We start from the raw sequence: 25,449 nt of genomic DNA on the forward strand, positions 1-25,449 counted from the left end.
GGGGTGAGGTGCAGGGGGGGGTGAGGTGCAGGGGAGGTGAGGTGCAGGGGAGGTGAGGTGCAGGGGGGGTGAGGTGCAGGGGAGGTGAGGTGCAGGGGGGTCATTGGAGGTGCAGGGGGGGTTCATTGGAGGTGCTGGGGCAGTGAGGTGCAGGGGAGGTGAGGTGCAGGAGGGCTGATGTGAGGTGCAGGGGGGGTGATGGGAGGTGCAGAGGTGATTGGAGGTGCAGGGGGGGTGATTGGAGGTGCAGGGGGGGTGATTGGAGGTGCAGGGGGGGTTATTGGAGGTGCAGGGAGGTGATTGGAGGTGCAGAGGTGATTGGAGGTGCAGGGGGGGTCATTGGAGGTGCAGGGGGGTCATTGGAGGTGCAGGGGGGTGATTGAAGGTGCGGGGGGGGTGATTGGAGGTGTAAGGGGGGAGAATGATGTGATGTGCAGGGGGGAGAGTGATGTGAGGTGCAGGGGGGGTGGGATGTGTGTGGTGTGCAGGGGGGTATTGTGTGTTTGATGTGGAGGGGGAGTATTGTGGGTGAGGGGGAGAGATGGGGGTATGAGAGATAGATGGGGAGTATCGCAAAGGTTGATAGTGAGGGATTCTGGGGGAGATATGATGATGAGGGATTCTGGGGGAGATATGATGATGAGGGATTCTGGGGGAGATATGATGATGAGGGATTCTGGGGGAGATATGATGATGAGGGATTCTGGGGGAGATATGATGATGAGGGATTCTGGGGGAGATATGATGATGAGGGATTCTGGGGGAGATATGATGATGAGGGATTCTGGGGGAGATATGATGATGAGGGATTCTGGGGGAGATATGATGATGAGGGGTGCTGGAGGTGCTGGAGGAGAGGTGCTGGAGGAGAGGTGCTGGAGGAGAGGTGCTGGAGGAGAGATGATGATGATGATGATGATGATGATGATGATGATGATGATGATGATGATGATGATGATTTTACGGCCCAAATTTTTTTTCCTTGGAGCAGTTCGGCCCTTCTCGCTTTACGAGTTGTGTAGGCCTGCTTTATACCAATAGGGACCACATAGTATCTACAGTACAGTTTTAGTAATGCAACACCCTCCCATATTTCCACACCTACCCACGTCATTGGTATACACTCCCACGCCACACACCTTTCGTAAAGCGCTGTATACACTGTGGGCACTTTATAAATTGACATTTACATAAATACAAATACTCTTACATCACTAACATTCAGGGACTATTTAACACCTGAAGTGATAAATCGCATACTACACAAGGGGGAGGGATAGACTTCAGTCACAGATACATTCCAAGATGCACTGTTTTAAAGGTAAACCTTGCTTTATTCATTGTAACACCGCCGGAAGAAGAGGTCAATGTGATCTCGAAAGCTCGCACAAATAAAAGCATTTCGTTAGCCACAGAACGGTATTGTCTATTCATTTTTTATTTTATATATGTAGCCCCGGTCCCCCTTGGGCTTCCCTAGCCTTTACCTTTGCTGCGGGGGCGTGCGGCGGCAGCGGGGAAGGTTACAGCGGCACGTGACCGGCAAGCGCATCGCCGGAGGCTCCGCCGTCTCCCTGTGAAGGCTGCTGCCATCTTGCTTTATGTAGCGCATGCTCAAGATGCCGCGCATGCGCAGTACAGGCGCGCGAGGCGCATTAGTTCGAGTAGGCTCCGCAAGGGACTATAGCCCCCAGAAGGCATAAGGGCATGTAACTGTAAGGAATCCACACCTCGGTTTACTGCTTACCTTGCCTTGCAGACCTGTGCAGTCCTGGAACACTCCCCATGATATATTCTTCAACTATGTAAGCTATTACTGCAGCCCCAGCTTGGGTTCAGTCATTAGAGCAATGCTCTCACACGCCCCTTTTGCTATAGGTTCGCTGACCTTTAGATACAGCTTTCCCACAATGCTTCTCTGCCGAGCATAATTGTATTGTATTGTATGTCTTTATTTATATAGCACCATTAATGTACATAGCGCTTCACAGTAGTAATATATTTGGTAATCAAATAAATAACAGATAATATAAATAACAGATCTTAGGAATAAGTGCTTTAGACTTAAAAGTAACATTAAGGAAGAGGAGTCCCTGCCCCGAGGAGCTTACAGTCTAATTGGTAGGTAGGGAGAACGTACAGAGACAGTAGGAGGGAGTTCTGGTAAGTACGTCTGCAGGGGGCCAAGCTTTATGTATCATGTGTTCAGAATATCCACAGTGCTATTCATATGCTTCTTTAAGCAAGTGTGTCTTAAGTTGGGTCTTAAAGGTGGATAGAGAGGGTGCTAGTCGGGTACTGAGGGGAAGGGCATTCCAGAGGTGTGGGGCAGTCAGTGAAAAAGGTTTACGGCGGGAGAGGGCTTTAGATACAAAGGGGGTAGAAAGAAGACATCCTTGAGAAGAACGCAAGAGTCTGGATGGTGCATAACGAGAAATTAGGGCTGAGATGTAAGGAGGGGCAGAAGAGTGTAAAGCTTTAAAAGTGAGGATAAGAATGGAGTGTGAGATGCGGGATTTGATCGGAAGCCAGGAGAGGGATTTCATGAGGGGAGATGCTGAGACAGATCTAGGAAAGAGTAGAGTGATTCTGGCAGCAGCATTTAGGATAGATTGTAGGGGAGACAGGTGAGAGGCAGGAAGGCCGGACAGCAGGAGGTTACAGTAATCAAGACGGGAGAGAATGAGGGCCTGAGTCAGCGTTTTAGCAGTCGAGCAACAGAGGAAAGGGCGTATCTTTGTTATATTGCGGAGGAAAAAGAGACAAGTTTTAGAAATGTTTTGAATGTGAGGGGCGAATGTGAGAGAGGAGTCTTCTTGGATGTTCTGTGTTTGCCACAGCCACCTGTCTTGGCCACCTTGTTGCTGTTTCATGTCCTTTGTTCCTAGCCCATGTTCCTGGTTCCTGTGCTGAAGCGGTGTATCTCCAGCGTAACTTCAGCTTCCTGTTTCCTGAGGCCTGCTGCCCTTCCCATAGCAGAGGCCTGTCTCTGGTTCCTGGGGCCTGCTGCTCTCTCTCCATTGCAGAGGCCGTGTTCTGGTTCCTGTGCTGAAGCGGTGGATCTCCAGCATAACTTCAGCTTCCTGTTTCCTGAGGCCTGCTGCCCTTCCCATAGCAGAGGCCTGTCTCTAGTTCCTGGGGCCTGCTGCTCTCTCTCCATTGCAGAGGCCTTGTCCTGGTTCCTGTGCTGAAGCGGTGGATCTCCAGCATAACTTCAGCTTCCTGTTTCCTGAGGCCTGCTGCCCTTCCCATAGCAGAGGTCTGTCTCTGAGTCCTGAGGCCTGCTGCTCTCTCTCCCTGCACAGGCTCATTCTGGACTCCTGCGCTGAAGCATTGGTTTACCAGTGCTGCCTGGCGGTGTGCCCACTCCGGTCAGCCTTCCCCTTCCTGAGACCGGTGCCATGGGCCGTAGACGCCACTCGCGCAAACCCCGTTCCCGACCTGCAGCAATTTCGCTGAAGCAGGAAGACCTGCTTGATCTCCTGTTGCCGACTCACTGCTTGGACTACGTTTATCATGATGCCTCCAATCCTGACCCTGGCTCGTCCACCGACTATGCTGCTCTCTCCAGTCCCGACCCTGCTATGTACAACTACGAACTGCGCAATCCGGATCAGCCTGCGCGGTCTAAGGTCGGTGCTTATACAACCCCACCTCAGTCACGCGGTCCGACCCTGGTTTGTGGCGAGCACAACTGTGACAGTAACCACATGACACAAGGGAGCCAAACGCACGGCTCGATTCCCCTGCTCACAGATAGATACATTTTGTGCGCTCAGCCCACGCTAGTCAGTTGGGCTGGGACAGGATAGGGGTAAGAGGTATGTGTGCAGGGGTCAGTGACCCTCTGCACTAGGCCAGGTTCCCCCTAGGCCCCAGCCAGGCCCCGACTCCCCTCAACTTGTGGTTGCGGCAGGGACCGGCCCATAGTATAGGGACATGGCCCCCTGTAGTTCCATAATGAGTATCACACGTATCACACGTATCACACAGAGGGTGGGGATACATGTGCTACATTTGTACGTGTGGTGCAATACCTGTAGCTCATAGGAGGTCCGAGCCCCGCTGCAGGGAGCCTGGGGTGGATTCTGTTCTGGAACAATCTTGGACCCAAATACATATATAGGCACACAATGCTCACATATATACTCACACAATGAATACACAGGGTAACACAGAATAACAATTTATTGATAGTAACTTAGATATATTGGCTACTGGTTACAGCTACCCATTTGCCACGCACGGCTGTAACCCGCCCCCACTCTATTCACAGTCCCCACAATACTTTGAGGCCCTCAGGCACTCTACCACATAAGTGTCCACAATATGGCCCCCGCCCCTTAGGCGTGATCAGCGCCGTCACAGTACAGTGTATGTTGGTGCACGTGAGGAAGGTACCTGCCGGGTGTGTCAACACCCGGGCACACTGGTTTGGTCTTTAGGATGATGGGATCCACGGACCCAGTACTGCAACCCGCAAAGCCTCCGCCTCTATTTGGGTGGGTCCCGAGTGGATGGTACCACCTTTAGTAGTATCCTTGCATGGAGTCTGGTCCCAGACCACCGTTGAGCAGGAGACCGCCGTGTCCTGTCTGTGTCCCTCACTCACTATGGTACTACATGGGGGCTGTGTCCCTATACTTTGGGCCAGTCCCTGCAGCAACCACAAGCTGAGGGGAGTCGGGGCCTAGCTGGGGCCTAGGAGGAATCTGGCCTAGTGCAGATGATTACTGACCCCTGCACACATACCTCTTACCCCTATCCTGTCCCAGCACCGACTGACTAGCGTGGGCTGAGCGCACAAAATGTATCTATCTGTGAGCAGGGGAATACGGCTGCGCGATTGACTCCCTGGCGTCATATGGTTACATGCCCCTATGCCTTCTGGGGGCTGTAGTCCCTAGCGGAGCCTACTCTAACTAATGCGCCACGCGCGCCTATACTGCACATGCACAGCATCTTGTGCATGCGCAACATTATTTGGGTGACCAGAGGCCCCGGTTTTGCTGGGACAGTCCCGTTTTTTTCTGGCCTGTCCCAGTTGCCAGTCCATCCCGGAAATGTCCCGGGTTTTGCCCCTGGTCCCGTGCGCGAGTCGGTGGAGGTGTGCTGGGGCGGCGGCGTGAGGAGGATGCGGGAGCCGGTGAGTATTTTTATTTTAATTTTTTTCAATGGTAGAATACTGGGGGTGCGGGGCTTTAGAGTAGAAGCAGGGGATTGGTTGGAGGTCAGAGGATGCCGGGGGCGGGGCTTAGTACCAGGGACGGATGTAGTGAGCTGAGCTGCTTCTCAGTGTATGTGTGTGTGTGTGTGTGTGTGTCTGATTGCCTTTGGTCATGCCACTGCGAGATCTGATACTTCCTTCTGCCTCCCTGCCTCTGATTGCTATAAATAGCCCCCCCACCCCCCTTTCCTCCTGTGGAGGTAATTACAGTGCTGTGGTGTCTATAGCTGTTTATTCTGTGTACCTGCTGCTGGCTACTTCTCTGTGGGTGCAAGTAATGACACAGCCTCACGCAGCCCTCCTCTGCCATCTCTAATCAGACTCCTCCCCCATTGTGAGAGGGTCCCCACGTATCTTTCTTTCATTAGGTCCCCCTCCCCACTTATACCTCTCTCCTCCCCTTAACTCTGAGGGTGCCCCTCTCATACCTCTCCCCCTCACTCTGAAGGTGCCCCCCTCATACCTCTCCCCCTCACTCTGAGGGTGCCCCACCCATACCTCCCCCCTCACTCTCACGATGCCCCTCATCCCTCTCCCCCTCACTCTGAAAGTGCCCTCTTCATACCTCTCTCACCCTCATACCTCTCTCCCTCAGTCTGTGTAAGGAAGCAGGGCTCTCACAACCCCTCCTTACCTCTTCCACGACCGTCTCCGCTTCCCCTTCTCCCTCCCAACGGTACCCCCTCCGCAGTCATGCTCCGTGTCAGCCGACGCTGACACACGCTGCCGCCATGTTGGCCGGGACACGCGCGGGACGGCCTCACACTGTGCGCGCTCCTGGCTATAATTTATTCCCTTCAATGGCAGCTCGGTCACGCCCCGGCACTTGCACCAGCCATACCCACGCCCCCCTGCCTCACAGCAGGCACACAGATTACAGCGCACCTATCAACTTGCGCTCCACGGCACACCTCTGCTCCACCTACCTCTGTGATTGGCTCTCCCACCTTTATTACCCCAGTTCCTCCCTGGAATCATTGCTCTGCATAGCTTTGCTAACCTAGTGTGGTTCTCCTTGTGCTTGCTTGTGTTTCTAAGGTTTCGACCCGGCTTGGCTTACTACTCCTCCTCTGGCTCTGAACTTGCTCCTCACTACGTTGTCTCTCTCTCATCCCTCGATCTCGGCTTAGATGTCGACCTTCCGGACCTCTCCCGCCCCGACCCTCGGCTTTGGCATCTACCATGGTACCTCTATTCCGGATCCGTCAAGAATCTGTTTCTACAGCTATACCTACTGGCCTGACATCATCTTTACCACACTCCGGACACGTTCCCTCTGCTGCGGGTACATGTTACTATACATCCCACCTCAGTACAGGGACGGGTCTGGTCTGCGGGCAGCCATTTCGTGACAATCTGAAAGAGCCCTCTTCATACCTCTCTCACCCTCATACCTCTCCCCTCACTCTGAGGGAGCCCCCCTTATACCTCTCTCCCTCACTCTCATGGTGCCTCCTCATACCTCTACCCCTCACTCTGAGGGTGCCCCCTTATACCTATCTCACCCTCATACCTCTCCCCCTCCCTCTGCGTGTCATCTCACCCTCATACCTCCCTCTTCCCCCTCCCTCTGAGCGTGCCCCCCTCATACCTCTCCCCCTCACTCTGAGGATGCCCCCTCATACCTCTCCCCCTCACTCTCAGGGTGCCCCCTCATGCCTCTCCTCCCCCTCCCTCTGAGTGTCCCCTCATAACTCTCTCCTCCCCCTCCCTCTGAGGGTGCCAACTCTGTCTGTCTGTGTATGTGTGTGTGCGTGTGTGTCCTGTCTATCTGTGTGAGTGTGTCCTGTCTGTCTGTGTGTCATAGGAGGAGAGGAGGGAAAGGTATGAGGGGGAGATACACTATGAGGAGGGGAGGGTATGAGATGGGGAGGGTATGACAAGGGGAGGGTATGAGGAGGGGGAGATATGTTGAGAGGAGGGGGAGATATGAGGAGGAGGGGGAGATATGAGGAGGGGGAGATATGAGATGAGGAGGGGGAGATATGAGGAGGGGAGGGGAAGGTATGAGGGGGAGATATGAGGAGGGATGGGAGAGATATTAGGAGATATGAGATGGGGAGGGGGAGATAGGAGGAGATATGAGGAGGGGAGTTATGAGGCGGTGAGGGGGAGATATGAGATGAGGAGATATGAGGAGTGGAAGGGTGGTATGAGGAGGGATGGGGCGATATTAGGAGATATGAGGTGGGGAGGGGGAGATATGAGGTGAGGAGGGGGAGATATGAAGAGAAGAGAGGGAGGTATGAGTAGAGGAGGAGGAGGTATGAGGAGGGGAGGGGCTGTGTGTAGGTAAGTGGCTGTGTGTTTGTCACTGTGTGTGTGTGTGTGTGTGTGTGTGTGTGTGTGTGTGTGTGTGTGTGTGTGTGTGTGTGTGTGTGTGTGCGCGCGCGTGTGTGTGTGTCACTGTGAGTGCACGTATATTGGGGAGGGAGGTTGAGTGTGGGGAGGGGAGAAAAATACATAGGGGGGTCTTGGCCGGTGAGCGACCTGCTCCTGCCCGGCTCCTCCCTCCTGGCCCTGCGGCTCCTTCCCAGGTGAGATCCGCCTCCTGCCTGGCAGTGACGTGTCCCTTACCTGGAGGCTCGTGCGGGGTAAGGAGAGGTGTAGTACCGGAAAAGCAGAAGTACTGTATAGTACCGGGGAAGGAGAGGTCTTGAACTGGAGGCCGAGGAGGTGACCTGGAGGAGAGGTGTAGTACCGGAGGAGAGGGATAGAACTGTACTGTACCGGAGCAGGAGAGGGGTAGTACTGTACCGGAGGAGGAGAGGGGTAGTACTGGAGGAAGAGAGGGGTAGTACTGGAGGAAGAGAGGGGTAGTACTGTACTGGAGGAGGAGAGGTGCAGTTCCGGGGAAGGAAGATCTGGGCCTGCGGTGTGAGAGGATCCGGATAGCTGAATGGGTATCGAGGTCCCCTTTGCATCTCTCACATGTGTCTACAGGGTATGTGTATGTGTCGGGCACACTATATGTGTGCCTCATATTACCTCACCTGTCTGTGCCAGTGTGTCTGTCTGCCTCCTTTATAACTCCTGTTTATGTCTGTCCTTATCCCTTTATTACGTAAAAAACAAAAGTAATGGGTAAAATAACTACAATTCTGCACACCACTTTTACAAAAAATTACTTTTATCAAGTTCTTGTATAAAAAGATGAGCATTTGGCAAAAATCCATAATTGGAAAATGCACCCAACTGTTATACTATTTGTACCGTAACTTATTAATTATTTGTTTTTAAATTGTCCTCATTATCACGCCGTTATGTCTGGCATTCTCTATCACATGGTGCTCAAGGACCCCAGCAGGTCAGGAGACTGCGCCTCTGATTTGAGCCACCTGTGCTGAAGCTGGGATATCCTGAAAATCTGACCTGCTGGAGGCCTTGAAGACTGGAGTTGAGCACACCTGCGCTATCACGCCTTTGTCTATCTTTCCTGCATCGTAAGGTCATATTTGCTGATCTATTGTGACTGAGCGCCCTTCTGTCTGCCTGTCCTAAAAAGAGAGCCTATCACTCCAGTACAGCACATCTGGCCTCATGTCCTCTATATCTGAATCCTGGATGTCTGACCTTCTAACCTGCATACTGCTCTCTGTCCATGTCAGCTAGCCTAAATATAACACAACTGTCTGTTTGTCTTTCTAATACTGTCACATCTGTCACCCTCTTCTGATGAACACAAACAGATGCTGGTCCGTCTGTCCTTTTGATTCAATTGTGTGCCTCTGTACTTCCCGCTATGTCACATATTTTTGTCTGCATCTTAGTTAACACTTTGAGGCAGGTGTTTATACCCCTGAGTGCTGAAGAAATGCTAGCGTTTTGGGGGCTGGCAATGGACAAGCCACACACGATAATAGTCTTAATATAAATCTAGACAAACATATATGCTTTTTTTTCCCAGCAGAACCTGCATATTACAACACTAATCATGGTATATTGTTATAGTCCCAAATGCTAGACATTTCAGTCCAAATACTAAAAAGCAAAAAAAAAGTAATAGTCGAGTGATTATGAACTTGTATAAATCATTCTTTTAATGTCATATGTACACATACCGGTACAGCATTATGTTCACCTCCCTTAAAGCCACCAGAACATATCAGAATATTATTTGTAAAGAAGTGCTTCAGCAGTGTAGAGGGAACTGGAAACCGTGACAAAAAACACAACCAACTGGAATAATACAAATATGCTTCCTAAGTTGGGTACTGTATTGCGTAAAAATGTCATAGAATCTGATATTTTATTAATGCATGTATTTTGTAAAGCAGACCAGGGAATTTGGGGATATCATTGACTTTATATAATGGCTGTTGTTGTTTTAGTTTCAAAATGAGGCTACGGTAGCTTTTCAAAATTTTTATGATATGCTCTTAAAGAGACCCCTCCCGTGATGTAACTGTTAAATGAGAAGCACCAGAGCAGGACTTTTAGATCATGAAGTACAATGCCAGTCAGCACTCAAAGGGTTAAAAGATGTCTCTCTGTGTCCACTTGAAATAGGGTTATGTGTTACCAATGGACTTTTATAGCCTGTGCTTATAAGGGGAATAGCAGGCATGTCAAAGACCAGATGTGCCCCGTTACACTGTGACATCTAATACTTACAGATCCTTTCCTATAATGTGCTATGGATACATAATTGTGAAGTTTTTTTGTGCACAGGGAGAAAGAGACGGTTCCATCAAGGAGGAACAATTTATTGTGTGTTAATATGGGCTGAACTCCTCCAGTCTCCAGTCTGATTTCATCTTGTTCGAGTTCTTTCACCATGGGAAGGTGAGTACCATGCGTGCTAATGCTAACATGAGAACCCAAAGGGTCACATGACCTACATGTTTCGTCCTTTAAGGTGATTCGGGGTGAGAAGGGACCTATGGTCCATGGAGTCTGTCCCTCCAACAGAAGGATTCTATGTCATGTGCTGTCTCTCCAATTGCCAGATGACACAGTGACATGAACAGAGTTAGAATACTCAGACCTCAGGTTGACATTGACAAAATGTATCTACAGTATGTCCTCTCCATTGTGTAGTGCAATGTTACTGCTGCCAGAGGTTGGGAAGCCCAGCTGCTGTAAAGATACATCCGAGCCTCTGTATCCTTGTTACTGTCCCACTCCCTATGAAATGCCTACAGCCCACGCGCTAACAGCGCAGAATTAACTGAAACCTCTGTGTTTGAATCCCAGGCTCAGCATCTCCTGCCTCTTCCCGGCTTCCTGGCACTTCAGCCTCTCCCCGGCCGGATGCCTGCGGGCCCCGAACACCACATTACGGCAGATGATTTTGATCGGAGCGGTCTCTGCTGTCAGCGTCTTGCTGATCTACTCTCTGCTCCTTGTCAGAACCAAGTACAGCCGCTCTTACGGAGATAGGAAGTTCCACAGGTAACAGAACACGTACAGCATGGATCCATGTCTGACACGTGCAAGAGACAAATGTGTACCATAAGCAGGAATATATCAGAGTACAACTCTCACACACCCCTTTGTCACCAGAGATGTCAGCAACGCATTGCAAATCCCAATGACACTCAGTGGTTTAAAGCAGCAATTCCTCCCCAACCCCCTAAGTTGAAGTTTATTTAAGCTTTTAACATTTCCACGGTAAACAAAAGCTTTGGGGGGGTGTTTACAATCATTATCGAATGTCTTTTTTCGATCAGACGTTTTTGTCAGCCCTCTGAACGAGAGGCGAATTTGTTCCTTTTTGCTCTGCTCTTTGTCAAACAGATGCAACAAAAGTAGCTGATATGCTTCATTTCTGCACACCCAGAGAAAGAGGAAGCATATAGATATTTAACAGGATGCAAAGAAGTAAATCCGTTACATCAAGGCTGATAAAATTTCTTTGCGGAAGCCGATTGCATAAAATATTTTGACCTGCCAACAAAAAACATTACTATGATTGTAATTCAATTTATTTTTTGTTTGTATTTAACCTGTGAGTGCTCAAGTTCACTGTGTATAGGGTAGCTCGTTGGCTTAGATATGTGGGTATTAAAGGCAGGTAAGGCCAACTCGTCTGCTCCCTGTCACCTGTAGACACCTCGCTCGTGTCACAGATATGGATGCCACTGACACCAGCAACCCCAACCTGAACTACGGGATCGTGGTGGATTGTGGGAGCAGCGGTTCGCGGATCTTCGTGTACTGCTGGCCCCGTCACAACGGGAATCCCCACGACCTATTGGACATCAAGCAAATGAGAGACCACAACAGAAAAACGGTGGTGATGAAAATTAAGCCAGGTAATGAGACATGGGGCTTGAGAAGCCTTGTGATAATAATTAGATAAAAAATACCATATAGTGCTGACAGCATAATGTAATTTCGCAGATACAATGAGTCCCTGCCACGAAGAGCTTACAATCTAATTTGGTGCCTGAGGCACAAGGAGACAGTGGTTACTGCAAGGTCACAAGGAGCTGACATTCAAAGTCAATGTTAGTGTGTTCATGTGCAAAGGAGTTTAGAGTGCAGTTATTGGGGTTCACATAAACTGCTCCCACACTCTGCCAAACAAGAAGTCCTTCCAGCCTTTGCTGCATTTTATTCTTATTTGCATAGCGCTACACAGTATATGCAGAGATTTACCAAAATATTCTAACTACAAGGAAGTATAATCAAATGAAGAATATTAGTATAAAAGTAAATATTGGGGTGGATGAATGTTCCCTGTCCCGAAGAGCTTACAATCTAATTGGTGTGTTGGGAGACCTGCAGAGACAGGAAGAGTGACATGTAAGGCAAGGTTAAGAGGCCGTGTGTTTGTGTGCAGTGGAGTCACAAATTCATGTCACAGCACTATATGTAAATACTTAATTGTAAAGGTGACTTATGGTGTGTCTTGATGGTGGGTGGGTGGGGGGGGGGGGGGGAGAGGGGCTGCGGGTTCCAGACTGAGGGAGCGTTGTGAGAGATTTTAGATGGGACAGAGAAAAGCAGAGGCGGCACGATGTTAAATCTATTAGTCTCCTTTCTTCTTCCGCCCCTCTCCGCTACATTTTCTGTACAGCGCTGCAGACACCCCAATGCCATATTATATTATTCAATACAAGAAAATGTTTCTGCGCTAATAACTGTCCAAAGAGTGAAATGGTGTCTTTTTGAAAGCTGACGGCATCATGAGCACTACAGATATCTGCTTGAAGATTCAGCAGAGGCCACTTATGCAAGAAGGATGATCACAAAAAGTCAGAGGCACATTCCGTAAGAGTCTAACACAGAGGTCCCCAACTCCAGTCCTCAAGGACTGCTACCCGTGCAGGATGAAAGGATCGCCTCTCATTAGATAACTAACACTTGAACAGGTAACCACCAGGGGTCACTATAAGCCCTATAAATTGCACTCTAAAGTTACAGTATCAACATTTAGACACTGTTGGATGGAAAATATGTAATGAGTAGGACCAAAGGAAGGGTCCACTGACCCTAAGACAACAGACTCAAAAGCATAATTAAAACCAAAAAAAGAATAAAATTTTAATAAATCTATTTATGACAAAAACAACATATATAGTGAACATATAAACACAGGATATTAAAATCCCCAGTGGGAGAGATGGCTAAATATAGGGATGAGCTGGTAAACATATACCTACTGCTCATATAGGAGCTGATGCCCTGTACGGATATAAGGTATAAGGGTAGAATAACAGTCTATAGAGGAACAGAAACTGTTAATAGGACTTGGCACTAGAGGATAGTTGCTAATAAAGTCATCTACCCAAAACAGCGCAAAAATAGACACATGTAAATATTTCCCCAGTATATTAGAAAACCAAAACAGAAAAATGTCACACACTCAGTGACTGCGTGGATAATTATCGGAAACTCCTTCAGAGTGAATGCCGGTGGATTTATATACTTAATACCCAATCTCCCCACGGCCTCAATGAAGGTTTTCTTTTTTCATCATTTTTATAGTTTATTTTTCTTTTCAGCACCTTATACTGATATTGCTTTACATTTATATATGTTCTACGTAGACCAGGGTGACCCAGTTTCTACTTACCAATGGGACCGTATTGACCTTATGGGCGGTCCCAATTAGAATAGCACATTTCTACATGTCTCACACATTACAGGCATACCCCGCATTAACGTACGCAATGGGACCGGAGCATGAAAGTAAAGCGAAAATGTACTTAAAGTGAAGCACTACCTTTTTCCTACTTATCGATGCATGAACTGTACGGCAATCGTCATATACGTGCATAACTGAAGTAAATAACACGTGTAAAAGGCTCTATAGTCTCCCCGCTTGCGCACAGCTTCGGTACAGGTAGGGAGCCGGTATTGCTGTTCAGGACATGCTGACAGGCGCATGCGTGAGCTGCCATTTTCCTATTGAGCGATGTGTACTTACTCACGAGTGTACTTTAAGTGAGTGTCCTTAACCCGGGGTATGCCTGTACTTAGTATCCACCCTCACTATTCGTATTTGTTTTTACACTTCAACACATTCAGGGTAGTGGGATCCAGGTAGATTGTTAAATTTAATTTTAGAGGTTCCGTTTTGACCCTTTTGGGCAGTTCCGACAGTATAGCACAATCCTACACTACACCACATTATTAGCATTATTATTCTCACACCCTAATATTAGAATCAAACACTTTGTCACATCCTCACTTTATTTATATTTTTTATTATATTATTATTTTTTTACCTTTTTTTCTCACGCATTTTCCCTTATAATATACAGGTTATATTTTCTTACCTTTTCCCATTTATTCACGTCACATACACATTAATATTCATTCATAATAGTTATTACAATGAAATAATAACACACCTCACACAATATGAGTATAGCCTTTATTGTAAGACCTACCTGAGTCCATTTTATTTATTTACTTAGTGGCCCTTTCCATCTGTGGACGTTGCGTGTCCCTCACTGTGACGATCTACCTGAATTCATATGTACGATTTAACGTGTCCTCTTCATCTGTGGATGTTGCTTGCCTTTCATTGCGATGACCCACCCGAATCCATATGTATGATTTAAGTATCTTCTTCTATCTGTGGAAGTTGCTGGTATAATAAGACATCTCACACAATATGAGTATAGCCTTTTATTGTAAGACTTACCTGAGTCTATGTACTGTATTAAGTGTCCTCTTCCATCTGTGGACGTTGCTCTATGTAGTGTCACATTAATCAGTATGATGGTTATATGTCTCTATTCCTTACTTGAGGTCTATATTAACCATACATTTTGTTAACAACACCTTATCTGACTATTCAGTACCTGTCACTAGTTGATATACCCAGAATGGCCTGTATATTTTCATTGCTACATTACGTCCCATACAGCTAGATCTGGGCACAGATAAGCGTTATATATCTTTCTCTTATTCCCTCTGTATTCAAGATATGTATTCTCTTGTTTCCTCTGTTCATATTACCTAACATGATATTCATGTCTATATATACAGAGTCATCATGACTCAAATGCACTCCTTGTATATATTTACCTATGATGCCGTTGTGTGTTCACACCCATTTAGAGGCACGACCAGATCTTCACTTACTACTTCACTGGTCGACACTGCGGCTCCTCCCTGACATCAGACCTTAAAATGCGGTATCTACAATCACGGCTTATGACTCCTCCCCCTGAAGAAGCGTGCCTAGCACGTGAAACATACGTCGGGATATGGTGACGTCAGACGCATGACGTACACTAGGAGAGACGGCTTTTTGTATGGGGATATGAAGATAAGGTAGTACAGCGACAGACACAGCTAAATATCCCTTTTTTTTTCCCCCGCGATTATACCACTACAGAGACTGAGGCGCAGTATATAACCTTCTGTAAAGCTGTGATCCCCTGATATATCCACCACAATATGTCTGTATATTGAGTAATATAATCTCCTCCGGAATATTATATCGGTAAATTCAGACATACCCTTTGCGGTAATTATCCACGCAGTCACTGAGTGTGTGACATTTTTCTGTTTTGGTTTTCTAATATACTGGGAAAATATTTACATGTGTCTATTTTTGCGCTGTTTTGGGTAGATGACTTTATTAGCAACTATCCTCTAGTGCTAAGTCCTATTAACAGTTTCTGTTCCTCTGTAAATAGACTGTTATTCTACCCTTATACCTTATATCCGTACAGGGCATCAGTTCCTAAATGAGCAGTAGGTATATGTATACCAGCTCATCCCTATATTTAGCCGTCTCTCCCACTGGGGATTTTAATATCCTGTGTTTATATGTTCACTATATATGTTGTTTTTGTCATAAATAGATTTATTAAATTTTTCATTATTTTTTTGGTTTTAATTATGCTTTTGAGTCTGTCTTAGGGTCAGTGGACCCTTCCTTTGGTCCTACTCATTACATATTTTCCATCCAACAGTGTCTAAATGTTGATACTGTAACTTTAGAGTGCAATTGATAGGGCTTATAGTGACCCCTGGTGGTTACCTGTTCAAGTGTTAGTTATTTAATTTTTCCCAGTGCACCAAGTTTTTTAATTTTATGCACTACTAGGTGAGCGTCTAGTCACTATGTTTATGTCGCCTCTCATTAGCACAGGTGGCCCAATCATTTTGTCTGAACCACCTGTGCCCTAGCAGGGGTATCCGTAAAACCTGCACTGTTAGTGGTCCTTGAGGACTGGAGTTGGGGACCTGACACACGCATGACTAGCACACTGGCATGCTAAACCTGTCTGGTGCAGGCATCAGAGCTGACATGACCAATGGAGTGACCCTGCAGGTTTCATTAAATGGACCTTGTTGAAAAGTAGAGGCCCTGAGGTCTCCATAATTAAGCAAGTATCGGCTGCTTTAGAATTCCCTCTGCCCTCGTCTAGTAACCAAGCAGGGTTCTTTGAAATCCGTAATATGTAGTACTTTATTATTTATTTTTTGTGAGACGTCACTTGTTAACAGACATGTTTTATGAACTCATTTTGCTCGATTTCCTTTCTGCAGCTATCTGTCTGTATTTTATTTACTGTTTTTTTTTGGGGGGGGGGGAGCGAGCCCATTTAAGCTGATGCATCGCCGTTCACACCGCATTTAAACAGCATGGGACTAGCAAAGCAAATACAAACCACTCACAGACATGTTTCAACCTTGATGGGTATCATCAGTGTGAGGTTGTTTTAAAAATGTGAATGGATATTCCAGGCAAAAGGTGACACATTGTGTGCTCATTTGCATGTCATTTCCCAGAATCCCTTGCTGCAGTGGGAGCACTGTATGCTTGAAGACATGTGAATGTGCTCACAAGTGATATTCTTATATATATATATATATATATATATATATATATATACACACACACACACACACACACACACACACACACACACACACACACACACACACACACACACACACACACACACACACACACACACGGAATTACCCGTGTTAGTCCAGTTGCGATAGTGCAGAATAAATTAGTTCTTCAGTATTAGGTCATACCTTTTTTTATTTGGACTAACAATTTATGTCATAGGACAAGCCATCAATATAGTCTTACTCAGTCACAGCTTCAATCTCTAAAACTCACCGTGTAGCAGATCAGATGCAGGGAAAAATTGTTTTCCTGCAGCAAGCAAATTCCTGCAGCAAGCAAACAGCGCCACACAGCTGCTATACCGGAAGAGACAAGCTGTGCATATCATTACTATGTAAGAGGCTCTCTCCGCCTGACTACAGCAGATAGAGGCTCTACCAAACAAGTACATTTGGCTTACGAATATCCCGCAGCAAATGAGCAGTGACGCATAGCCTCTATACCGGAGGTGAGAGGTTCTGCACACCATTATTGCTTGATAAGCTCTGTCCATGTGATTATAGTGGATAGAAGCCTCAGGATACTATTATACTGAATTTCTGACAGAGTAAGCATCTGTGCAGGCTCTTTGTCAGTATCTCCAATACTTACCATGTAACAGCTCAGCTGCAGTGGAAATGTTTCCTGCAGCAGTAACATAGTGATACACAGCTGCGATATCTTAGGAGATAGGCTGCGTATACCATCATAACGCTATAGGTTCTCTCCGCCTGACTATAGCGGATAGAGGCCTTACCAAGCACTGTCCCCTCAATATATATATATAGGTACTACCTATACACTGCAGGGTGCCACTTGCCACATAAGTGTATAATATTAACCCTACTTACACTCCCCTCCAGGCCAGAGGGTAGTATTATATCATATACCTGCTAGCTGCGGTCCATACTCTTAGGATTATAAGCGATTGGATATAATCACAATATAGACTGACATTAGGGGTCTGCTATCTAAGCTGTGATCAATAAACTGCTGGCATTATTTCATCTTAGACTCCCATAGAGTCTTTTAATCATATAGAGCTCAGAGGCTTAAATAGTACTCAGTACCTATAGACTTAGTCATTTGACTAACTTTAATACTTTTGTTAATAACTGTATTACACTATTATATTGACACCAGCAGTTGCAAGTGTTAATTATTAGGTACTCCTCGGATGCTACTCTTATTTTATTCGGATTGGGTGATTTATCATTTCTATTCAGATAGAATGGTAATGTTGTTTTTATATATATATATATATATATATATATATATCTATATCTATATATATATATGGGTGATAATGGGGAAAGGCGGGGTTGCAGACCTGCCTAAGACATGCAGATGAGCATACAGTTATATTTGCATATTTGCTTTCCTGTGGAGGGTTTTTGTCACTTTTTTTACTCACCATAACTTAACTCAGTATTGTGGTTTAGCCTATCCCATAGCCTCTCTTGCATTCCCAGTAGAATCAACCCCACACTGATGAGACCCATCAAGGTCGAACAGCTGTCTGTGGGTGGTTTTCTGGGTATGCACCTTAACCCTGGCTGTGCTCAAAGCTGTGACCAAGCAGCAAGCTTAATAAGCCTATAGGGAACAATGTTAAAATGGTTATTGAGGCAAAAAGTGACACTGTGTGCTCATTTGCATGTCATTTCCCAGAATCCCTTGCTGCAGTGGAAGTGCAGTATGCTGGGTGATAATGGGAAAGGCGGGGTTGCAGACCTGCCTAAGACATGCAGATGAGCACACAGATGAGCACACTGACAGTAACCCGGTCAGTCAGTCACCCCTGCCCCGGTCAGTCAGTCACCCCTGCCCCGGTCAGTCAGTCACCCCTGCCCCCCTCTCTCTGGTCTCCCCCGTCTCCCCTCTCTCTGGTCTCCCCCCGTCTCCCCTCTCTCTGGTCTCCCCCCGTCTCCCCTCTCTCTGGTCTCCCCCCGTCTCCCCTCTCTCTGGTCTCCCCCCGTCTCTCCTCTCTCTGGTCTCCCCCCGTCTCCCTCTCTCTGGTCTCCACCCGTCTCCCCTCTCTCTGGTCTCCACCCGTCTCCCTCTCTCTGGTCTCCCCCCGTCTCCCCTCTCTCTGGTCTCCCCTCTCTCTGGTCTCCCCTCTCTCTGGTCTCCCCCCCGTCTCCCCTCTCTTGGTCTCCCCCCCCGTCTCCCCTCTCTCTGGTCTCCCCCCCCGTCTCCCCTCTCTCTGGTCTCCCCCCCCGTCTCCCCTCTCTCTGGTCTCCCCCCCGTCTCCCCTCTCTCTGGTCTCCCCCCGTCTCCCTCTCTCTGGTCTCCCCCGTCTCCCCTCTCTCTGGTCTCCCCCCGTCTCCCCTCTCTCTGTCGCCCCCCGTCTCCCTCTCTCTGGTCTCCCCCCGTCTCCCTCTCTCTGGTCTCCCCCCGTCTCCCCTCTCTCTGGTCTCCCCCCCGTCTCCCCTCTCTCTGGTCTCCCCCCCGTCTCCCCTCTCTCTGGTCTCCCCCCGTCTCCCTCTCTCTGGTCTCCCCCCGTCTCCCCTCTCTCTGGTCTCCCCCCGTCTCCCTCTCTCTGGTCTCCCCCCGTCTCCCCTCTCTCTGGTCTCCCCCCCGTCTCCCCTCTCTCTGGTCTCCCCCCCGTCTCCCCTCTCTCTGGTCTCCCCCGTCTCCCCTCTCTCTGGTCTCCCCCGTCTCCCTCTCTCTGGTCTCCCCCCGTCTCCCCTCTCTCTGGTCTCCCCCGTCTCCCCCCTCTCTCTGGTCTCCCCCGTCTCCCCCCTCTCTCTGGTCTCCCCCTCTCTCTGGTCTCCCCCGTCTCCCCCCTCTCTCTGGTCTCCCCGTCTCCCCCCTCTCTCTGGTCTCCCCCCGTCTCCCCCCTCTCTCTGGTCTCCCCCCTCTCTCTGGTCTCCCCCATCTCCCCCCTCTCTCTGGTCTCCCCCGTCTCCCCCCTCTCTCTGGTCTCCCCCGTCTCTCCCCTCTCTCTGGTCTCCCCCCTCTCTCTGGTCTCCCCCGTCTCCCCCCTCTCTCTGGTCTCCCCCCTCTCTCTGGTCTCCCCGTCTCCCCCCTCTCTCTGGTCTCCCCCGTCTCCCCCTCTCTCTGGTCTCCCCCCTCTCTCTGGTCTCCCCCCTCTCTCTGGTCTCCCTGTCTCCCCCTCTCTCTGGTCTCCCCCCTCTCTCTGGTCTCCCCGTCTCCCCCTCTCTCTGGTCTCTTGCTCGTCTCTTTCTCTCCCCTCTCTTTCTCTCCCCCCTCTGTCTCCTCACAAACTCATATGCTAATTGTCATACATTACCAAATGTCAGGCACACTGCAGTATCAAGAAGAAGACAAGGAGCAACCGCTCAAAACATGATTACGTGTACCTAGAGGGGGACAAACCAGGGGTCCTGCCTACTACACCTGCTCCTACGCGTTTCGGCCAAAAAGCCTTCTACTGGGAGTGGCACCTTGTCTTCTCCTTGATACTGCAGTGTGCCTGACATTTGGTAATGTATGACAATTAGCATATGAGTTTGTGAGGTGTGCTTTTTCAGGCTTTACATTGTGTGGCCTTATCATATATTCTCATTCTGTGTCACTTGAGATATTTTGTAGAGATTATATGGGAATTCAATTGTGTTGTTACTATGTGATTTGACCACCTAGCCATAGCCACTTCATCTTGGCTTCTTGTCTGTAATATTTTGTCAACCTTGTCAGGTACATCAGAGTGTGTTTTCTGCCCATATTGACAGGGGTTTTTGTTCCCACTGGGAATTCATTACTGGAGATTTAATGTCAAGTCTTATTACGTACAGGGGATCCATGCCTTATTTTAATTATTTTGTGCTTTCTTTTTAACTTTTGTTCTGTGACAGTTATCAAATAAAGATTATGTGAATTTGTACTTTATAGGTAGACTAGAGTGCTTTGTTTGGGGCTTTTCTTTCTCCTACTGTATCAATTGGCCCATTTAGCACCACTGACTTATCACTGTATATTACAATCACACACAGACACACACACATACACACACACGTAATACAACTGTATGCTCATCTGCAGGTCTGCAACCCCACCTTTCCCCATTATCACCCAGCACACAGCACTTCCGCTGCAGCAAGGGATTCTGGGAAATGACATGCAAATGAGCACACAGTGCCACTTTTTGCTTCAAAAACCATTTTTAACATGGTTCCCTATAGGCTTAAGCTTGCTGCATGGTCACAGCTTTGAGCACAGCCAGGGTTAAGGTGCATTACCCAGAAAACCACCCACAGACAGCTTTTTTTTTTTTTTTCCTCACGAGAGGGTACACCCTCTCGCTCATCGGATCCCAGTCCACTTCAGTGGATAGGGAGCTTGCCCTTGGACTGTCCAACCGAAGTCAGACCCGCCCTCAGTGCCCAGTTTCCCTGGAGGTTTCAGCCCGAAAGCCTAGGTCTCCAGGGACATTGATGCCTTCCTCCGTTAGGATTCAGGACATCCGTCTCTTCCTCCCTCTGGCCCGAGGCCCGCAAGGGAGTTCACATCGTATCCCCTCTTTCGAGGGTTGTGCGGGTGCACCACAGCCCCGAAGGGCTGGTTGTTCGAATGCCATCCCCCCTTAGCCCGAAGGCTCAGGGGTTCTGTGGTCCGGGGCCTGGACACCACCTTCAACGAGCTAGAGGGCCAAATGCTTGCCACAGACCTTTCCTACTGGAGCCCCATGTAGGATAGTACTGCATTTGGTCATAGCTGTGCAGGTCGAGAGGAGCACTCATCTCGCCTTGATCTTAGCCAAAAGGCCGAGAAGCGATCCCACCACCCACAGACAGCTGTTTCGACCTTAATGGGTTTCATCAGTGTGGGGTTGATTAACTGGGTATGCAAAGAAGCTAAAGGATGGGCCAACCATAATACCGAGTTAAGTTATGGTGAGTAAAAAAAGTGACAAAAACCCTCCACAGCAAAGCAAATATGCAAATGTAAATACAACTGTATGCTCATCTGCATGTCTTAGACAGGTCTGCAACACATACACATACACAGAACAAAAATCAGCGCTACATAGACCAATTAATAATAAATGAGAAGTGAATATTGATTAATCAAAAATAATAATACTTCTTAAAACAGTAATACAGCAGTGAGGACTAATCTAAATGCTTTGTTGAAATATTACCTAGAAAAAAAAGTGTGATACATACATACAAGTAGGCATATAGTAAAAATTATACTTAATAAAAAGTCCGCAAAATATGTAGTAGTCCTTGGGAGTATTCGCTGCTTTTTGTGGGATAGCCTGCATCCACATAGATCTGTTAAAAAAGAAAAAAGAGAAGCGCGTGCCCCATAGTTCAAATCTATTAAAAAGTTTAATGCCAAACTAGAAAAAAACATAAAGTGCACACTCACAAACAGCTAAAATGTCAGCAATATAAAGAAATTGATCTCTGGTGGTTACTCATCTCTGGTAGATAACAGTCCTCCGAAGTGTATGATAGAAGGAAGTCCCCGTTTCTCCAGCACAACACAGTACAGCAAGCATGTCAAACTCAAATGCTAACAAGGGCCAAATAAACAAGGTTTAAGTCTAAGTGGGCAGCAAAAAAAAAAAAAAACTTAAATTTTCATAGAAACGTAGGTTTATTTCGAAAAGTAGTGTGTGTGTGTGTGTGTGTGTGTGTGTGTGTGTGTGTGTGTGTGTGTGTGTGTGTGTGTGTGTTTGTGTGTGTGTCACAAAACGAAAATAAAAACTAAAAAAGCCAGATGTGAATGACATCTGAACCCATTAACCAGTGTAAGGATGCCCCTCTTGATTTCCAAAGCAGCAATCCCGCCTGGAATCTTACCTGATCCGTAGTCCCTCAAGGTACTATACTGGAGGGGAGGTGTTTCCTACCTGTCTTCCGATGTCCCCCGTGAGAAACTTGAGTCCGATCCGGAAGAAAGCAGAATAGGTTATTTCGGTGTAGGTATAGGGCAGTTAAGATAAAAACGAGAGGCGCAGAGAGAGAGAGGCGCAGAGAGAGAGGACCAGAGAGAGAGAGAGAGAGAGGACCAGAGAGAGGCGCAGAGAGAGAGAGAGAGAGGTGCAGAGAGAGAGAGAGAGGCGCAGAGAGAGAGAGAGAGGCGCAGAGAGAGAGAGAGAGGCACAGGGACAAGGACACGGGCAGGGGGGCAGGGACAGGGGGGCAGGGACAGAGGGACAGGGACACAGGCACTCTCCCTCTCCCTGACACTCTCTCTCTCTCTCAGACACACTCACACACAGACACACACACACACACACACACACACACACTCAGATACACACACACACAGACAAACACAAACACACACACACACACACACAGATATAGAGATGCACACACAGATCTCCTTCTGCACGTGCAGCTCACACAGAAATTTGACAGGGGGGAGGGGGGCTGCTGTGAAGACATACCCCTGTCCGTGGGATCTCCACTGAACTGCTGAACTCTCTGCACCTCATGGAGGGGGGCGGCCATGATCTCTCTGGTTTACCAGGCTTCAAGGAGAATGCAGTCTCTCCGCCGGGGTTTTGACTCCGCCCCCGTGTCCTCCCACACACGGCACGAGTGCAGATTGACTGCACCCGGCCACCGTACGCCTCCAGCCCCTGCAGGACAGATTTTACTTCTGCCCGTGCTACTCGCTTCCCCCGCGCTCGCTTCTCCCGCGGCCAAAACTTTTTACTGCCGCCCACGCGCTCGCCGACACACACGACCGCCGCGCTGGTTGTGAGCGGGCCGCAAAAATATCCGCCGCGGGCCGCATGCTTGACATGCCTGCAGTACAGGGTAGGCAGAGAGAACACCAGCTGCCAGATCGCATGGATGTGAATTGCAGCCTACCGGAAAGCTAGCATACAGTGTTTCCACTGCAGCATGGGATTCTGGGAAATGACATGCAAAAGAGCACACGTGTCACCTTTTGCCTGGAATATCCATTCACATGGATGTGTGCTCATTTGCATGTAATTTCCCAGAATCCCTTGCTGTAGTGGAAACACTGTATGCTAGGTGATAATGGTTGAAAGGCAGGGTTGCAGACCTGTCTAAGACATGTGAATGTGCTCACAAGTGATATTCTTTATTGGCTATATGCTAACGGTGGAGGTTTTCTGTCGCCTTTTTCACCCACCATAACTTAAAATGTATGGTAAACCTACCCAGCCTAGAAATATTTCAAAGCAAGTATAGACCAACCACACACTGATGATAACATCAAGGTTGAAACATGTCTGTGAGTGGTCTGTACTTGCTTTGCTAGCCCCATGCTGTGCTTAAAAGCTGTGTGAATGGCGATGCATCAGATTAAATGGGCTCCATGTGAATGGATATTTTAGGCAAAAGGTGACACATTGGGTGCTCTTTTGCATGTAATTTCCCAGAATCCCTTGCTGCAGTGGAAACACTATGCTAGGTGATAATGGTTGAAAGGCAGGGTTGCAGACCTGTCTAAGACATGTGAATGTGCTCACAAGTGATATTCTTTATTGGCTATACTGTATGCTAATGGTGGAGGTTTCTGTCACCTTTTTCACCCACCATAACTTTATATATTGAGATATATATATATAGATATATAGAGAGAGAGAGATAGAGAGAGAGAGATATATTATATATTTATTTTTTTTGGATATATATATATCTATATATATATATATATATATGGACGTCAGGAGGAATGGTTGCCTGAGAGACTTGCTCCAGGGCCCCTCCAACGTATAACTTAAGCTTTAGCATTTAAATATACAAATCCCCCAATAAACCTAGCAGACCTGAACCCCAAAGATCATCTCAGAAAAAGAGTGACCTCTTACCGCGGTTCGCTTCGGAGAGGGGTTACCGGCGCTCTGGGAGGCCTCCTGTGAGTCCCGACCCCCGGTGGAAGTCTCCCCCTGAGTCCCTCACTCACACAAAAACTCAGCGGAATCGCCTGGAGGAGCGTGCGGGAGGTAGGAGAGGCGGTGGGGCTAAGCTACGAGTGTCCCGCGGGGTCCGCTCTAACTGCGGGGCTTGGGGATCCCCCCCTGCGCGCGCTGCCCTTGAAGTGTGCCGGCGGCGGCCTCCCGCGGCCCAGAGGGAGAAGCCGGAGCAGCATCAGGATCTCTACGCTGCGGTCCCGGTACCCGCTTGCCCCCCCCCCAGAATAAATTAAATAAATATACATACCCCATCAGGCGATCCCGGCAGGGGAGAGTACCCCCTGACTGCAGGAACTGACTGCGAGACCCACCACGTGGCGCCAGGAGAGGAAGCGGCCATCTTAAAGGAACACTCCACTGAGACACCAGCTCCCCTTAAAGAGATACATGGCTGCTTGCCCTAACCACCAACTTCCAACTGCTGCCTGAGCCTCAGTGTGCCACAACCCCCTACCTCCCCAGCAACACAGCATTGAGCCAAATAAATAAATACTCATCAGCTCCAGAAACACCCAAGAAGTTCCACAACACGCCCACACCCCCCCCCCCCTAAAATAAAAGGGAATAAAAATAATAAAGAGGGGACTATCAGACTTTCGGAGACGCCCCCCAAAGAAGGCGCAATGCTGCCAAAGAACAAGCGGACCCAAAATACGGTCACTAAGCTCTTTGCACCCACGCAACGCCAGATGGAGCCGGCCGCTGAGTCACAAGAGGGAGTCGCGGACCCCGACCACGCAGGAACAAGTGCGGAGAAGATCCAATTTGAACTGCCCGAATACGGACTGCACAAAGACTTCTTTGAGGCCCTATTTAATAAAATTAGGCGAGGGTTCCAGGAAGACTTGGCTTCAGCCATAGAAGGCCTCAGATCCGACGTAGATGGCCTTACCGCACGCGCTGACACACTAGAAGCAAAGGTAGAGGAGGTCTGCCACACTCAATCGACAACAGAGGACGAGGTGAAGAGACTGGGTAACCTCGTGAACGAGCTAAGGGACGCCCTCGACGACCAGGAAAATAGACAGAGGA

General features: G+C 48.3%; 1 protein-coding gene across 6 annotated transcripts in view; it reads left to right on the forward strand.

The window, feature by feature from the left end:
* The first annotated feature begins 7,730 nt into the window (after window positions 1–7,730).
* Window positions 7,731–25,449, forward strand: part of ENTPD4 (ectonucleoside triphosphate diphosphohydrolase 4) — a 34,387-nt gene continuing 16,668 nt past the window's right edge. For 3 of the 6 annotated variants that reach the window (XM_075601748.1, XM_075601752.1, XM_075601753.1), the window contains exons 1-4: window positions 7,775–8,171; window positions 9,899–10,012; window positions 10,424–10,621; window positions 11,279–11,484. In XM_075601748.1, coding sequence (XP_075457863.1) covers window positions 10,005–10,012; window positions 10,424–10,621; window positions 11,279–11,484 — 412 coding nt within the window. In that variant the 5' untranslated portion in view covers window positions 7,775–8,171; window positions 9,899–10,004. Of the gene's footprint in view, window positions 8,172–9,898; window positions 10,013–10,423; window positions 10,622–11,278; window positions 11,485–25,449 lie in introns of all 6 variants that reach the window. The other 3 variants (XM_075601751.1, XM_075601749.1, XM_075601750.1) reach the window with 3 other exon arrangements.

Source organism: Ascaphus truei, chromosome 5 (genome assembly GCF_040206685.1).
Source record: "Ascaphus truei isolate aAscTru1 chromosome 5, aAscTru1.hap1, whole genome shotgun sequence".
Taxonomy (NCBI): Eukaryota; Metazoa; Chordata; class Amphibia; order Anura; family Ascaphidae; genus Ascaphus; species Ascaphus truei.